Source organism: Ambystoma mexicanum, chromosome 10 (assembly GCF_040938575.1).
Source record: "Ambystoma mexicanum isolate Mex_15411 chromosome 10, UKY_AmexF1_1, whole genome shotgun sequence".
Lineage (NCBI taxonomy): Eukaryota > Metazoa > Chordata > Amphibia > Caudata > Ambystomatidae > Ambystoma > Ambystoma mexicanum.
Window position 1 is genome coordinate 54315175 of NC_090932.1, and position 18555 is coordinate 54333729.

General features: G+C 51.6%; 1 protein-coding gene across 2 annotated transcripts in view; it reads left to right on the top strand.

Annotated features, from left to right (window-relative positions):
• Positions 1-18555, top strand: part of MASP1 (MBL associated serine protease 1) — a 587565-nt gene that overhangs the window by 351287 nt on the left and 217723 nt on the right. For both annotated transcript variants that reach the window (XM_069617478.1, XM_069617479.1), the window contains exon 10: positions 10238-10312. In XM_069617478.1, the coding sequence (XP_069473579.1) occupies positions 10238-10312 (75 nt within the window). The remainder of the gene's footprint in view (positions 1-10237; positions 10313-18555) is intronic.

Sequence of the window (18555 nt, forward strand, 5' to 3'; positions counted from 1 at the left end):
CAGTCTAGACATTTCGTTGTTTGTCTTGAATTTTTTTAAACTGGGCATCTCTGCTAAAGCAGTTCTGCTAAGTGTAATTACCTGGCTAGAATGGCATTTGGGTTCTGTCAGTCTAGCCGTTTCTAACTGGGACATTATATATTTTACTGGCCATCTATGATAAAACAATCATGATAAGTGCTATTGCTTCGACTGGCATTTTGGTGCAGCCAGTCTAGGTATGTCTAAATGTGGCCTGGCATGCTTTACTGTAATATGTTATTATGGGTCTAGACTGGTCTACATTATGCAGCCAGTTGGACATGCTTTCATTGTGGCATGGCATTTTGAATAGCAAAGCATTATAGTCATTAAAGCATTAATGTTCCTGTGCACTCTTGGTGACTCGCATATATTGGATTTTTGGTTGGGTGTCACCCTACAAAACAATTGCAAACAAGCCAATTTTTCTCAGAAAGTGTGCTGTATAATGCATTAAAACACACATATGTATGCTTTTCCTAGCACAGTGTGTGGCGCGCCCCTGAAGCAATACGTTTGTGCGTACTGCACAAGCGTGGTAATTTAGGCCGGCCCAGAATGTGGCACACCACGTGATTTTTTGCTGAGCTGGCGGGGGGGAGGCCTCAGCATTGCTTGCAGGGGGGCCCCCCATATTTTGTGTTACGCCACTGTCCTCAATAAAGGGTTAGGGTAAAACATCTTTATCCTTTTGAATTACAAGAACTGTATGAGCAAGCTACTTATGAAAGAACTTTTCAGAGATAGTGAGACAGGGCAATCTACCAACGTCACAGGTTTAAGGAAGCCATCCATGTTCGTACCCCCCTCTCAGACGCACTCTGCAGAATCATACATTTCTGAAAGGAGAGTCGTGGCAGATGTTACCAGATTACAGCAGAAACAGAGAAACGGTTCTCCAATCCTGGATGATCTGTCTAAAAAGCAACAGCTCATCATTAATAGCGCAGATAAGGCTCGGGACACTGTGGTCCCAAAACCAAGTAGACAATATCAGGGAAAGCAACAGACAACTGCAAGATGAGGACTGTTACAGGCGGTAACGATCAGCCCCCTTCATCCCCCTCAAGGAATGTACAACAATGACAACACTAAAAGCGGCCGCGAGGAACCGGATCAGGAAAGGGGAGCGAGATTTTCTAATCCAGGAGGAACCAAGAGTTCTGTGTTCTTACTGCTTTCCTAAGATCCATAAACACTTACCCCACCCACCTGGGTGCCCCATGTATCGGGTATTGACCAATGTTCCCTCTAATCATGTTTCTCTATGTGCAGAACCAGTTGGCTGTCGTGCGCACATTATTTTCCATGTGCACCACTGACTAATAAGGTAAGCCACTTTGTGAGCTACCGTTGTAGAAGATAGTTTGGAAAGGAATTTCCAAGTGATGGTAACAGTAATTTGTTTGGGTTGTATTCTGGCGGATTTACGCCGGGATACCACCCCAAGTCCTAATGAGGCCCTGTATGTTTTTTGCCACTGGAAAATCACTCATTTGTATTACAAAACACAAATATCTTAGTTGTGTTCCCAGATATCTTGCGCAAACAATATTTATTCTTAAAGAAATGTTTCTTTGTATTCTGATTTTTCAAAAAAAGGGAATTTTATTCTTGATGTAATAATCTTGTGGTCAGCCGACACATGTTTTGACCTAAGGGGTCTTTAGCAAGGGTGGTGCATTATTGTTCATTGATCGCAAGGTAGGTTGGCTCTTGGTGGTGGGTTGGGGTAGGTGGGTTCCACTCCTTGAATAGGCTGGCTCGTTAGCCTTTTACTGCTGCGAACGACGTCCCTGGTGTTTGTGGACCTCCAATGTCTCGCGTCATAACTGATGGCGCCGTCAAGAAACTCACACAGAATACATTTGCCGATGCATCAATGGCAATTAAAAGCAATGGGTCAAATACATGCTGAAAGGAGTTCAAGTGCCACTGTAATGAAGGCCAGGAGAACATGCGTCTAATAATTTGTGTAAGGATGATAGCTGCATCAGAATAACTGCACCTTAGAATATGATGATCCAAAATTCTTGTGCCTCTGCTTACTATCCACGTTCTCCTGTGGGTAGTGATAAGGCCAGCCTTAGAGCTAAGAGACATATGCACCATGCACTTTTACTCCCTAAAAAAGGAAAATGTGCCTTACAAAAATTCAACCCATAAAGCTCCACTGATATGGTTTCGAATTAGTGACCAGCAGAGCAGTGGCTTAGGAAGGAAGGAACTCTACTAATATTAATGCCGATCTCATAAGGAATCTTGTGGGGAAAGAACATCTGTTAATAAGCAGAAAGTTTCCCTATTGGCAGAGCTTTGACTCCAAGTAGGGAGCAAAATCTGATCAGAGCCCTTCTATACCCCTGACATAGGGGGTGAAATGGCAGGGCACATAATAAAGTGCATAGATTTGCCCACCCTTCCGCACCACAGCCTAAATAAAATTAAACAAGAACCTTACTGAGATTAATTATGGAGCCCTGTTGAAGAAAATCACACATATATGCCTTTTAGGTTAATTGCATGAATTCATCAGAGATAGACATTTTTTAGTGCCTTCTTGTATAACTATGGATCCCTCCTCTGTAATTCTTTGTGATCAGTTAAAGAAGATGCAGGGAGATGCTAGAGACTGCACACACAGAACACATGGTTATATTGAAAAGCCCTCAGCAGTTGAGCATAGAAAGAAAAATAAAGTGCTGTTGTCTAGATGGGCACTAGAATCCTTTAGCAAACACGCAACACATTTCCTTCAGTGTACTGCCAAAACGTCTGACTTGGTCTTTCAAATTTGCTGCTTACTTCATCACCCGCAAGGAGTGATGCTTCCACCCTTACCCTTCCCCGGCCCCTGTGCTTCCCTCCAATACTAGTTGATAGAGCACTGTAAAAAGTGAGGGATTGTAGCAGTAAACACTCACTGGGATATTTGCAGACCCACAATATTTTGCAAGCAAGGCATATTTAAATACCACAACATATGATGTGCATTTTAAGAATGTCATGACTCTGCAGGTACACAATTCTTTTGCAGTGCATACAGGATTGTTTGCAACATACCCCACCCTTATATCATTGTGTAGGATTACACAAGTGCTCAGTGAAAATGTTTTTGTATAGAAGCGACTTATCATATAATGTGTGAAGGTCTATGCACAAAGGAACTCTGAACACTTGGAAATGATGCAGATTGTGTGAAAAGCATTTTCCTGCCTGAATATCCGGTGCCCTGATACTATGGACGAGTAATCCCAGGCATAGTCCATACCCATTATCCCTTGTAGGTCAATTAAATGATATTGCAATGTTGCTCTCTTCTTATGGGGTAATGTCAGTAATGCTAAAGTAGGAGACGCTGAGCATCACATTTGTCTTCTTTAGAGCGCAAATTAATATTTGAGTTTCATAATGCTTTAACTTACAATAGGGCCGCTTCAAAGCAGTTGTGTGACATATGTACAAAGAAGAGGAAGTATGGGATTTGGTTACACATCCAAGTAGCCTGCTTAGTTACAGTCAGAGTCCGATACTTGAGCTGGTAGTTAGATTGGTTCCATGTGTTAATATCCCCTCAAAAATATCACCATACAAGAATTGAGGCATATTTTTGCAGCAATATTAACCCATTAAACCTGTGGGGACACCCCCGCAAACCCCATATCATTTTAAAGGGGGTGGGGGACACCCCGCTTCCCCTGCTCCCATTTTCCCCCAAAATTATCCCCCCTAATAATATCGCCTATGGCCGTTCCTGAAGACCATATCTATGGCAATATTATTGGTGGGGATAATATTACCTGATACCGTTAATAATATAGTGTGGGTGACTCTTTTGGTAAGGCAGAATGAGTAACAGAAATTCTGGAGCATGAATGTTATTCATGTTACAACAAACATAAAACAAGTGGATGTAGGTACACTTTTGCTAATGTCAGGTAATTGCTGTGGCTTGTGCCTTATTAAATCTTTTTGAATAGCTAAGAATTGCCTGTGTGCGCTGCTAAAAATATTCTGAGCGGCACCCAGAAGGAAGCTGGGCAAGCACACATGCGCACAGCTTAGAGGGAACATTGGTATTGACCCTGTTTCTGAACCATTGTCGAGGGGATTCGCGGACCATTATTAGAAACCTTTAGTGGGCAAAATGCACTTGTATTTGAAGGATACTACAGAAGTCATGAGCACCTTTGAGAATGTGGAATTTGTTCCAACCACACATTTACTCATTGGCCTTGACATAGTCTCCATGTACACCAAATCAATTGATGATCATTTGTTGTGGTGGTGAGGCCAATAAGTTATCAAACTGTGTATGAACTATGTATCACGGCTCAGAATAGCTTTGGTATGTTGTTCAGGGTAATTGACTGTGTGGCATATTAAATACGCTCTGGTATTAGTTCAATTCTTAGACTGCTAGAGAGCAGAGTGACACCGCCTTTGTTGAGTACATATATTATCACTATGTTTCACCACCACAACCTGTCACTCACCGTCCCCCCAACCCCCATCCCCAAGGAGCCATTGCCTGCTTCTTCTCTTTCACACTGCTGGCTATTCCATCAATGTAATGCCCTCAGCCCACCCTCCCCGCGTAAAAGTAATCCAAACTACGGAAGCTATTCTAGACCAGGCTCAAGCTCGACTTGCTGGCCTGCGAGGGGGCATGCCCCCATTCCTTCCCCATTCATCTGACCACCAAGCCTGCCAAAATGGTCACCCATCCGTAATCAATAAGTCCCCAAACACGGATCCCCCCCATCCCATCAGACTCCCGAACCTTGCCTTAGCACACATGATTCAATTTAACATACTGTTTGTGTGTGCTGCATGGATGTAAATACTGTCCCAAGCTGTGCTGGAAATGGAAGCAATTTGCTGGGGGAACCCTCTCATCCTTGCAGGGGCAGGGCCGTGCGGAGGAGGGGGTGAGGCCGAGGGCTGGGGCCCAAGGCTAGGTCACGCAATACAGTGGCCTTCATTACAAGTCCGACGGTAACCCTGCTGGTACTAGCAGCGGGTTGCCGCCGGATTCATAGTAATTTACTGCCGCTTGACTTCCCGATGCCACTAACTCATTCCGAGTCCAGCGGCCCGGGAAGTCAGGTGCCAGTAAATTCCCGTGATAGGACTCTATGGGAACGGGGACACAGAAGCACCAGCACGTTGCTAACAGTGCCAGTGCTTCCGTGACGGGCTGCCTACCAAGGCCGCTCCACCCGGCGTGGTCAGACCTGTCGGCACAGCGGCCACAGCAGGCAGACTCAGAGTTTGCCAATCTGGAAACCCTTGTTTCCAGACCGGCAAACTCCTAATGAGGCCCAGTGTCTCTACATTGAACCCAATCCTGGCGATTTGCCTAAAAGCAAAGAGCATTATGGGAACATAAGAATGTCCACAATTTTAAATTTGAAACATGCCTTACAGTGATTCCGTAAGACACCCTTTTGAGCGTATAATGGAAGTTGGACTCTGCAGTTTTGATTGGTCACACTACTCACCCTGAGAATAATCCTTCTGTACATTGCAGGACATAAAGAAAAGTTTGGACAGCTGCGGCAAGTATGTCAGGTTTTGGTTTGGCTGCTTGTTGAAACATAGGCTACTCCTTCATACGATGAATCCTCCAGGACAGATCTTGCAGGAAGTAGCCTGTTTTGCGCAGGGCAACATTCCGGCCAAATTAGTGTCTTGTGCCAGCCAGGGCTTTAAGTGGGCAGGGGAAAGCCAGGTCTCATTAATCTTCCCTGGCAGCCTTTATCCCTACAAACCTACAGAAGAAGTCTTTTTTTTCTATAGCCTGAAGCTCTCACTCATGTGGAAGAGATTCAGGCTTCATAAAAAAATGCCTTTAATCCATAATGGTGGCGCCGCACCTGTGAGGCATCCCTTCAAGCAAAAGATTATGTGGGCTGGTGCCACCCTTATGGAAGAAAGGTGAGGCAACTAGAAGCAGAGCCCCTTTTTCCCAAAGCCTGAAGCTACCGCTCATTCACAGGAGCTTCAGGCTTTAGGAAAAAAGGCCTCCGCTTCCAGCGGCCTCCCCTTTTCAGCCTCAATGATGACTCACCACCACCATTAAAGCTGAAAAGGTGAGGCGCTGTCCCCTGCCAGGCAAGCCTTTTGCAGATAAATGCAGGGGGGGAGGTGCTGGTCTCTTCAAAGGGGTGCCTGTAGCCCATTAAACCGGCTCATTTTCCAGTGCCACTGAAGGCACTGGTTCCGGGCGCAATTCCTGCGCTGATCCCAAGGACTAAAAGGCATATCTCACCTATGTCTGTTCCCTTGCCACAAATTGTCCCCTTGTCTGTAGCATGGCCTTCACAAACGGTTCACTATGCTATCGACTCCCGCTGTGTCTTTCTAAATCCAACCTGCCCTACCGTGTAGAGAAATGTCTGCCAGACTATTAAACACTAATGAAATCAGCAGCTGTCGAGCTTTGATCCCTCGATCCCTCCTGCCTGGTCCCCGTTGGCTTGCTAAAGAATGTTTTCTGGGAAAGGCTTGTGACCACAGACTTTAATAAAGCCCACCTTGCACCGTGTGACGTCACACTGATGCTCACCCAACGCTCAGGGGGACTCATTACCAGCATGTGGTATTCTGGCCCTGAAAAAGCTGGCTGGGAGCGAGCCCCCTGTATTGATTAGCATGTAACAAGGAAAAGGTTACGCTGCTGTCCCAGCTCCCCTGGGCGGGCCCCTGCTACGGGTTGGTGGGGCTTGTCATCGCCGAGTGCTCGTGCCTCCCAGACAAAGAATACGGGCAATTAGACCGTATGATGGCCGCCGCCGCCTGCCTTCCCAGAGCCAGCCAGGGGTGGTGGGCCAGCGCCTCTGCCAGGGGTCTGTGGGCCGTGCGGGAAGCAAAATGGTGGTGTGGGGCTGGGGTTAGAGAGGGGCCACGCAGGACATTTTTGTCAGCCTCACCTCAGCTTTCCCTATAGTGTTGCTCGTGAAGTATGAAAGGCCCGCACCTTTTAAATCACTTAAATATTTTCTGAAGAGTACAATCCTAACAGCCAACTCCAGAGGCATCCCGATCAGACGTTCAAGTGGTCTTGTGGGTGTCTCGTGAGGCGGTTCGAATCCTGGCTTCTGCAACCTATTTAAAGCAGCTCCAAACAATTAAAACACTTGAAGGGTGCAAATGGATTTCCCAGGCCCGTGCAGGCTTATTTTTTTTACCGGATCCCAAATTGTGTTGCTATGGCCAGCAATGTGTGATGAGGCACGGCAGTTAGTTATATGGACGGCACACAGTGCTTCGAGGCCATAACAAGGCAGTAGGGCGCTACAGAAATATCAAGTAACATAACAGTGGTCTAGGCCCTTTAGCTCAACATAAAAGCAGCAAGATACGCCTTTTCTATTAAAAGAGGACCTGCATGCTAGCCCTTTAACGAATCATTTTGACGAACCTCCGACCTTGCAACTGAGCTTAGGGCCCTTTAGGAACATGCATGTGTAATGGATGGGATCACACAGAATAATGCAGAGTCCAAGTAATCGAACCAACTCAGGAAGTTGGCAAACTACTGTTTTATTAACAATTATCTAAAACACGAAGTTTACAATGAACATCAATGGACGGACGCTCTTTTTAATACCAAAAATACATCAGAGGTGACGTCCTACCATGTGGTAATAATGAAAAACCTATTAAGGGTCGGGATTGTCTAAGGGGAACATCTAAGTATATTTTTCTGTAGGAGCTAGGATTGTGATTGGCTGCCCACTATCAGGTGAAACAACATATGCCAACCTCTATAACATGTCATCTTCAGAAACATTAGATACACAGTTTCTCATTGGTCTTCATACTATAAGGTCCTTCGTTATACGGACCAGTACCATGCCTGGAGGATTTGGTTCATTTAGCAGCATGTAAGCCCAGACCCGGTGCAAGGAGATGGGGCATGACACTACCTCCCTACCCAATAAGCCCAGCATCTCTCATCGCCCAAGCCTTCTGCCATGAAGATTTTCTTTATACTTGGCCTTGCAAAGTATCCTTGTCTTTGAGAATACATGGGAGTGAGGGCACTCACTATTGTGTCTACGACTCCAAATTCGAACTCTATTTTCATCCTTGGCTCATGTGACAGGAGACCATGATTTAGTCCATTTTATAGGTTTGAAATGCTCTAAATGAATTAAACTTGGCACTCTTGGTCTTTCTTTGCATCTTAACAAGGGATGATTCATCCTCTGCACGTTCGCTCATTTCCGGAATAGATAGCTGACCGTGGCTGCTTCAGTCTTAACTCCAGACCAGGCAACCTCGCCATGCTGCTCCACAATTCTGCTTATTTTTGCTGCAACACAGTTTTCCCTTCCCGCTTCATAGGTCCTAGCTTACTAAATTCATGATACCGATGTCCAGCTTCTATATAATGGCGGCTTCGCCTGCGTTCTGTTCACTGCATATAGCCATCTTCTCTGATGACTTAGTCTATCTTGCCTTTCTGCATCTGTACATTCATTGAACGGTCGATTTTCTGCAGCACCTTGTGCATGTTTAATCTTCTTCTTTGTATTTAAAAGCTCACTTGATTCTTTACATCGTCATTAGTTTCTTTAGGATCTATATATTCTCTTCAGTCAGTATCTCGAGACGTCGTACATACTTTTTATGACGTCACTAGCTTCTTTTCTCTGTTCTTTCTTATATTCCTTTAGGGAGTTCCTCCCTTAGGTTGTCATCCCTTCGGGATACATTTGGTAGGGTTGTCTCAACGGGTAGCTTCTTTCGAACACACTCTGCGGGACTGGCACAACGGCTGGTGGCAAACACGGAACAGTCTCATGTCTCCAACCTATGGGCTACAGAACATAAACGTAGTCCCGTTACAGGAGCACTTTGTTTCTTAATTTATTTATTTACAGTGTTTTGCATGGCATACATGCTGGTGGGGCTAGCAGAGTGTATTTGCAAAGGAGGGGAGTGAGGAAGAAATACTAAAATTGATGTGGCCAGGTAAGGAGAAAGACCGGAGAGGATCTGGGTAGGGTAAGTGGAACGGGTAGCTTCTCGGCACTCTGCGGGACTTCATACACACTAAAGGAATATTTATAGGTTAAGACGATCCAGTGTACAGAGCTTTGTTTGTTTGTTTGTTTGTTTATTTTTTGGTAATGTGCACCAAACCCTCAGGTAGATGGGTTCTGCAGTTACAAGGATACTTGAAGCTTTGGCTGTGTACGTAGTTTCTACCCTCAATACATGTGCATCTCCTCTGATGGGCGCTTAACCAATCAGGCTGCTCCAAATGCGGGATTTATTCACCAATAGACTGACTGCCAGACCTGCCTAGTCTCTGGGTTTAGCCAGGATAATCCGGGTTTCCACACTCTTCTCTGGGTCTCTGTGGAAGAGCATGGCATCTCCAGGTTTTTGGCTGCCTCAGCAACTCCGCCCACACATCCATGTAATTGACGAGAAAGAGACTACTAGCGGCCAATCACATTTAGGTGTGGGCGAGAATATCTGCAAGTGATGTCTGTCAGTGTGCTGTCATTTCAATTAACAAACAGCCATATCAGGCATAAGACAATTTTTTTAAAAAGTGGGCTTGTCAGTGGATGGAGTCTTTAGTGTATGTGGGTGGGGTATCGTGTGATGCAAATCTCTGGGTTTTGCTTTTTGAAATCTAGGTGGGTATGCTGACCGCTTTCAGTGCCGTGATGGCGGCCCCAGAATAGGATAATTGCTATTCACACCCTGGGGCCAGTGCTAGGGGTGAATAGTTTTATTTTATTTTATTTTATTTTTTTATTTTTTTGCACATGCCCAATCGCCACTAAAGAAAGAAAAAAGATGGCCGCTGCCTTAGTAAATAGAAAAGGGACTGTGTACCTTTCCTATTTCTATGGTGGTGGCCACAGGTGGTACGGCGCGCTGGGACTGGAACACAAACCTGTGGTCCAGCAGGTAAGTGGGGGGTGAGGGAATGGTGCAGGATGTCTTTGTGGTTGGGTAGTGGGGAGGAAACAGGAAGAAGCTCCCTGTTGCATCCCCACAAACAAAATGGTGGGACACAGAGAACACTGTATGTTCTCACCCATGTTTCCTGCCACCTGATTGGTTGAGTGCCCTTCCCCAGGTGGAAATGAGTGTGATGACGAACACAAATAATACAAGTCTAGTGCTGCAGATAACAGGGAACTTTTATGCATTTAATAAATGACCTCTTCAACTTTGCTTTTAGGCGCATACACCTGTGAAGCAAACGGAGTCTGGAAGAACTCAGAACTGGGGACCAAAATACCAACTTGCCAGCCAGGTACCCAAACACTGCTGACCAAAGAACAATGTCTGCTTGATAGTGTCTGATATTTCCCACTTTATTTGCCTGACTCCTGATATTGTTATGCTATGTTAAGAGATGCATGTCAGGCTAAATGCCCACTGGGGCAAGGGGAATTTGTGTGCCTTGATCTTCTGATAGAGGATACAGTTCTATGCTACTAGACGTTCTGTGTTTTGACATTGTGTCATGCTATGATAGTTCATGTTGTGTTATTTTAATGTGTTATTCTGTGTTACTCTCTGTAGGCTGTCTATGTTTTGTGCTGTTATTTTAGTTTTTGTGATGCTTTGTTCTGCGATGGTTAGTTATGTTATGTGTTGTTATGCTGCCGTGTTATCTTATATGTTATGCTTCTTTAAGTCGTGTTTTGTTTTCCTCTTGTCACGCTATGCTGTGTGATGTTTAGTTATGTGTTATGTGGTTATGTTATGTTGTGTTACGTGTTATGTTGCGTCATGCCAAGTTTTGTTATGCATTACTATATCTTGTGTAATGTTATGTCATGTTATATTGTGTTTTATTAGGTTAAGCTGTTTTGTTCTTTGTTGTTTGCTTACATGTTGAATTCTAAATCAGAAGTAGTTCTGATCCCCCTGACAATAACATTTCAGGCTGGGATCCCTGCTGAGCCTCTGCAGACACCCAGGCAGGCACCTTCATTTCAGGCTGGGCTCCCTGCTGAGCCTCTGCAGACACCCTGACAGGCACCTTCATTTCAGGCTGGGCTCCCTGCTGAGCCTCTGCAGACACCCTGACAGGCACCTTCAGTTAAGGCTAGGCTCCCTGCTGAGCCTCTGCAGACACCCTGCCAGGCACCTTCATTTCAGGCTAGGCTCCCTGGTGAGCCTCTGCAGACACCCTGACAGGCACCTTCAGTTAAGGCTGGGCTCCCTGCTGAGCCTCAGCAGACACCCTGACAGGCACCTTCATTTCAGGCTGGGCTCCCTGCTGAGCCTCTGCAGACACCCTGACAGGCACCTTCAGTTAAGGCTGGGCTCCCTGCTGAGCCTCAGCAGACACCCTGGCAGGCACCTTCATTTCAGGTTAGGATCCCTGCTGAGCCTCTGCAGACACCCTGACAGGCACCTTCAGTTAAGGCTGGGCTCCCTGCTGAACCTCAGCAGACACCCTGGAGGGCACCTTCATTTCAGGCTGGGCTCCCTTTCAGGCTGGGCTCCCTGCTGAGCCTCAGCAGACACCAAGGCGGGCACCTTCATTTCAGGCTGGGCTCCTTGCTGAGCCTCTGCAGACACCCTCGCGGGCACCTTCATTTCAGGCTGGGCTCTCTGCTGAGCCTCTGCAGACACCCTGTCAGGCCCCTTCATTTCAGGCTGGGCTCCTTGCTGAGCCTCTGCAGACACCCTCGCGGGCACCTTCATTTCAGGCTGGGCTCTCTGCTGAGCCTCTGCAGACACCCTGTCAGGCCCCTTCATTTCAGGCTGGGCTCCCTGCTGAGCCTCTGCAGGTACCACGGTGGGCACCCTGATAGGCTAAGCTCCCTGCTGGGCCTCTGTGGACATCCTCACGGGCCTTTTAATTTCAGACTGGGCTCCCTGCTGAGCCTCTCAGGCACCTTAATTTCAGGCTGGGCTCCCTGCTGAGTGTCAGCAGACACCCTGACAGGCACCTTCAGTTCAGGCTGGGCTCCCTGCCGAGCCTCTGCAGACACTCCAAGGCGGGCACCTTCATTTTGGGCAGGGCTCCCTGCTGAGCCTCAGCAGACACCCTAGAGGGCACCCTGATATCAGGCTGGGCTTCCTGCTGAGCCTCTGCAGGTACCCCGTGAGCACCCGGATATCAGGATGGGCTTCCTGCTGAGCCTCTGCAGGTAACCCATGGGCACCCTGATATCAGGCTGGGCTTCCTGCTGAACCTCTGCAGGTACCCCGTGAGCACCCGGATATCAGGATGGGCTTCCTGCTGAGCCTCTGCAGGTAACCCATGGGCACCCGGATATCAGTCTGGGCTTCCTGTGGAGCCTCTACAGGTACCCCATGGGCACCCGAATATCAGGCTGGGCTTCCTGCAGAGCCTCTGCAGACACCCTGGCAGGCACCTTCATTTCAGACTGGGCTCCCTGCTGAGCCTCTGCAGACACCCTGACAGGCACCTTCAGTTAAGACTAGGCTCCCTGCTGAGCCTCTGCAGACACCCTGACAGGCACCTTCAGTTAAGGCTAGGCTCCCTGCTGAACCTCTGCAGACACCCTGACAGGCACCTTCATTTCAGGGTGGGCTCCCTGCTGAGCCTCTGCAGACACCCTGACAGGCACCTTCAGTTAAGGCTAGGCTCCCTGCTGAGCCTCTGCAGACACTCTGACAGGCACCTTCAGTTAAGGCTGGGCTCCCTGCTGAGTCTCTGCAGACACCCTGACAGGCACCTTCAGTTAAGGCTGGGCTCCCTGCTGAGCCTCTGCAGACACCCTGACAGGCACCTTCAGTTAAGGCTAGGCTCCCTGCTGAGCCTCTGCAGACACCCTGATAGGCACCTTCAGTTAAGGCTGGGCTCCCTGCTGAGCCTCAGCAAACACCTGGCAGGCACCTTCATTTCAGGATGGGATCACTGCTGAGCCTCTGCAGACACCCTAACAGGCACCTTCAGTTAAGGCTGGGCTCCCTGCTGAGCCTCTGCAGACACCCTGACAGGCACCTTCAGTTAAGGCTGGGCTCCTTGCTGAGCCTCTGCAGACACCCTGACAGGCACCTTCAGTTAAGGCTGGGCTCCCTGCTGAGCCTCTGCAGACACCCTGACAGGCACCTTCAGTTAAGGCTGGGCTCCCTGCTGAGCCTCAGCAGACACCCTGGCAGGCACCTTCATTTCAGGCTGGGCTCCCTGCTGAGCCTCTGCAGACCCCTGACAGGCACCTTCAGTTAAGGCTGGGCTCCCTGCTGAGCCTCAGCAGACACCCTGGCAGGCACCTTCATTTCAGGTTAGGATCCCTGCTGAGCCTCTGCAGACACCCTGACAGGCACCTTCAGTTAAGGCTGGGCTCCCTGCTGAACCTCAGCAGACACCCTGGAGGGCACCTTCATTTCAGGCTGGGCTCCCTTTCAGGCTGGGCTCCCTGCTGAGCCTCAGCAGACACCAAGGCGGGCACCTTCATTTCAGGCTGGGCTCCTTGCTGAGCCTCTGCAGACACCCTCGCGGGCACCTTCATTTCAGGCTGGGCTCTCTGCTGAGCCTCTGCAGACACCCTGTCAGGCCCCTTCATTTCAGGCTGGGCTCCCTGCTGAGCCTCTGCAGGTACCACGGTGGGCACCCTGATATCAGGCTAAGCTCCCTGCTGGGCCTCTGTGGACATCCTCACGGGCCTTTTAATTTCAGACTGGGCTCCCTGCTGAGCCTCTCAGGCACCTTAATTTTAGGCTGGGCTCCCTGCTGAGTGTCAGCAGACACCCTGACAGGCACCTTCAGTTCAGGCTGGGCTCCCTGCCGAGCCTCTGCAGACACTATGGCGGGCATCACCTTCAGTTCAGGCTGGGCTCCCTGCTGAGCCTCTGCAGACACCCTGGCGGGCACCACCTTCGGTTCAGGCTGGGCTCCCTGTCGAGCCTCTCCAGACACTCCAAGGCGGGCACCTTCATTTTGGGCAGGGCTCACTGCTGAGCCTCAGCAGACACCCTAGAGGGCACCCTGATATCAGGCTGGGCTTCCTGCTGAGCCTCTGCAGGTACCCTGTGAGCACCCGGATATCAGGATGGGCTTCCTGCTGAGCCTCTGCAGGTAACCCATGGGCACCCTGATATCAGGCTGGGCTTCCTGCTGAACCTCTGCAGGTACCCCGTGAGCACCCGGATATCAAGATGGGCTTCCTGCTGAGCCTCTGCAGGTAACCCATGGGCACCCGGATATCAGGCTGGGCTTCCTGTGGAGCCTCTACAGGTACCCCATGGGCACCCGAATATCAGGCTGGGCTTCCTGCAGAGCCTCTGCAGGTACCCCGTGGGCACCCAGATATCAGGCTGTGTTTTCTGCTGAGCCTCTGCAGGTACCCCGGTGGGCACCCAGATATCCGGCCGGGCTTCCTGCAGAGCCTCTGCAGGTACCAGGTAGGCACCCTGATATCAGGCTGGGCTTCCTGCAGAGCCTCTGCAGGTACCCGGACGGCACCCTGATATCAGGCTGGGCTTCCTGCGGACCCTGTGCAGGTACTCTGGTGGGCACCCAGATATCAGGCAGGGCTTCCTGCTGAGCCTCTGCAGGTACCCCGGTGGGCACCCAGATATCAGGCTGGGTTTCCTGCTGAGCCTCTTCAGGTACCCCGGTGGGCACCCAGATATCAGGCTGGGTTACCTGCTGAGCCTCTTCAGGTACCCCGGTGGGCACCCAGATATCAGGCTGGGCTTCCTGCGGAGCCTCTGCAGGTACTCTGGTGGGCACCCTGATATCAGGCTGGGCTTCCTGCGGAGCCTCTGCAGGTACCCCATGGGCACCCAGATATCAGGCTGGGCTTCCTGCGGAGCCTCTGCAGGTACCAGATGAGCACCCAGATATCAGGCTGGGCTTCCTGCTGAGCCTCTGCAGGTACCCAGTGGGCACCCAGATATCAGGCTGGGTTTCCTGCTGAGCCTCTTCAGGTACCCCGGTGGGCACCCAGATATCAGGCTGGGCTTCCTGCAGAGCCTCTGCAGGTACCCAGACAGCACCCTGATATCAGGCTGGGATTCCTGCGGAGCCTTTGCAGGTACCCCATGGGCACCCAGATATCAGGCCGGGCCTCCTACAGAGCCTCTGCAGGTACTCTGGTGAGCACCCTGATATTAGGCTGGGTTTCCTGCTGAGCCTCTGCAGGTAACCCATGGGCACCCTGATATCAGGCTGGGCTTCCTGCTGAGCCTCTGCAGGTACCCCGTGAGCAACCGGATATCAGGATGGGCTTCCTGCTGAGCCTCTGCAGGTAACCCATGGGCACCCAGATATCAGGCTGGGCTTCCTGTGGAGCCTCTACAGGTACCCCATGGGCACCCGAATATCAGGCTGGGCTTCCTGCAGAGCCTCTGCAGGTACCCCGTGGGCACCTAGATATCAGGCTGGGTTTCCTGCTGAGCCTCTGCAGGTACCCCGGTGGGCACCCAGATATCAGGCCGGGCTTCCTGCGGAGCCTCTGCAGGTACCAGGTACGCACCCTGATATCAGACTGGGCTTCCTGCAGAGCCTCTGCAGGTACCCGGATGGCACCCTGATATCAGGCTGGGCTTCCTGCGGACCCTATGCAGGTACTTTGGTGGGCACCCAGATATCAGGCTGGGCTTCCTGCAGAGCCTCTGCAGGTACCCCAGTGGGCACCCAGATATCAGGCTGGGTTACCTGCTGATCCTCTTCAGTTACCCCGGTGGGCACCCAGATATCAGGCTGGGCTTCCTGCAGAGCCTCTGCAGATACTCTGGTGGGCACCCTGATATCAGGCTGGGCTTTCTGCAGAGCCTCTGCATGTACCCCATGGGCACTCAGATATCAGGCTGGACTTCCTGCGGAGCCTCTGCAGGTACACCATGGGCACCCGAATATCAGGCTGGGCTTGCTGCTGAGCCTCTTCAGGTACCCCGGTGGGCACCCAGATATCAGGCTGGGCTTCCTGCGGAGCCTTTGTAGGTACCCCATGGGCACCCAGATATCAGGCCGGGCTTCCTGCGGAGCCTCTGCAGGTACTCTGGTGGGCACCCTGATATTAGGCTGGGTTTCCTGCGAAGCCTCTGCAGGTACTCTGGTGGGCACCCGGATATCAGGCTGGGCTTCCTGCTGAGCCTCTGCAGGTACCCCGCAGGGCACCCTGATATCAGGCTTGGCTTCCTGCGGAGCCTTTGTAGGTACCCCATGGGCACCCAGATATCAGGCCGGGCTTCCTGCGGAGCCTCTGCAGGTACTTTGGTGGGCACCCTGATATTAGGCTGGGTTTCCTGCGAAGCCTCTGCAGGTACTCTGGTGGGCACCCGGATATCAGGCTGGGCTTCCTGCTGAGCCTCTGCAGGTACCCCGCAGGGCACCCTGATATCAGGCTTGGCTTCCTGCGGAGCCTCTGCAGGTACCCCATGGGCACCCAGATATCAGGCCGGGCTTCCTGCGGAGCCTCTGCAGGTACTCTGGTGGGCACCCTGATATTAGGCTGGGTTTCCTGCGGAGCCTCTGCAGGTACTCTGGTGGGCACCCGGATATCAGGCTGGGCTTCCTGCTGAGCCTCTGCAGGTACCCCGCAGGGCACCCTGATATCAGGCTGGGTTTCCTGCTGAGCCTCTTCAGGTACCCCGGTGGGCACCCAGATATCAGGCTGGGCTTCCTGCAGAGCCTCTGCAGGTACTCTGGTGGGCACCCTGATATCAGGCTGGGCTTCCTGCGGAGCCTCTGCAGGTACCCCATGGGCACCCAGATATCAGGATGGGCTTCCTGCGGAGCCTCTGCAGGTACCCCATGGGCACCCAGATTTCAGGCTGGGCTTCCTGCTGAGCCTCTGCAGGTACCCAGTGGGCACCCAGATATCAGGCTGGGTTTCCTGCTGAGCCTCTTCAGGTACCCCGGTGGGCACCCAGATATCAGGCTGGGCTTCCAGCAGAGCCTCTGCAGGTACCCGGACGGCACCCTGATATCAGGCTGGGCTTCCTGCGGAGCCTTTGCAGGTACCCCATGGGCACCCAGATATCAGGCCGGGCTTCCTGCGGAGCCTCTACAGGTACTCTGGTGGGCACCTGGATATCAGGCTGGGCTTCCTGCTGATTCTCTGCATGTACCCCGCAGGGCACCCTGATATCAGGCTGGGCTTCCTGCTGAGCCTCTGCAGGTACCCCGGTGGGCACCCTGATATCAGACTGGGCTTCCTGCGGAGCATCTGCAGGTACCCCATGGGCACCCAGATATCATGCTGGGCTTCTTGCAGAGCCTCTGCAGGTACCCGGTGGGCACCCAGATATCAGGCCGAGCTTCCTGCGGAGCCTCTGCAGGTACTCTGGTGTGCACCCTGATATCAGGCTGGGCTTCCTGCGGAGCCTCTGGAGGTGCCCCATGGGCACCCAGATATGAGGCTGGGCTTCCTGCTGAGCCTCTGCCGGTACCCAGTGGGCACCCAGATATCAGGCGGGGTTTCCTGCTGAGCCTCTTCAGGTACCCCGGTGGGCACCCAGATATCAGGCTTGGCTTCCTGCGGAGCCTCTGCAGGTACCCCATGGGCACCCAGATATCAGGCCAGGCTTCCTGCGAAGCCTCTGCAGGTACTCTGGTGGGCACCCTGATATTAGACTGGGTTTCCTGCGGAGCCTCTGCAGGTACTCTGGTGGACACCCGGATATCAGGCTGGGCTTTCTGCTGAGCCTCTGCAGGCACCCCACAGGGCACCCTGATATCTAGCTGGGCTTCCTGCTGAGCCTCTGCATGTACCCTGGTGGGCACCCTGATATCAGACTTGGCTTCCTGCAGAGCCTCTGCAGGTACCCGATGGGCACCCTGATATCAGGCTGGGCTTCCTGCGGAGCCTCTGCAGGTACACCATGGGCACCCAGATATCAGTCCAGGCTTCCTGCGGAGCCTCTGCAGGTACTCTGGTGGGCACCCTGATATTAGGCTGGGTTTCCTGCTGAGCCTCTGCAGGTACTCTGGTGGGCACCCAGATATCAGGCTGGGTTCCTGCAGAGCATCTGCAGGTACTCTGGTGGGCACCCTGGTATTAGGTTATCAATTTCAAGCCATGGAGGTGTACAGGTGCTGAAGAAGCTACATGATCAGTCTCGGGTCAGATATGACATGACTGTGTATTGCTCACAATTAATGGGGTGCTTCTTTCAGCATTTCACCAGGTGGGAGGCAGAGGCACTGGGTGAGGGCAGAGGCACTGGGTGGGGATAGGGACACTGGGTGGGGGCAGACACACTGGGTGGGGCAGAGGCACTGGGTGGGGGGAGAAACACTGGGTGGGGCAGAGGCACTGGCGGGTGGAGAGACACTGAGTGGGGGCAGAGGCCCTGGGTGGGGGCAGAGACACTGGGTGGGGGCAGAGACACTGGGTGGGGCAGAGACACGGTGGGGGCAGATACACTGGGTGGGGGCAGATACACTGGGTGGGGGCAGAGACACTGGGTGGGGGAAGAGACACTGCGTGAGGGCAGAGGCACTGGGTGGGGGCAGAAGCACTAGGTGGGGAAGAGACACTGGGTGGGGGCAGAGGCACTGGGTGGGGGCAGAGACACTGGGTGGGGGCAGAAGCACTGCGTGGGGGCAGAGACACTGGGTGG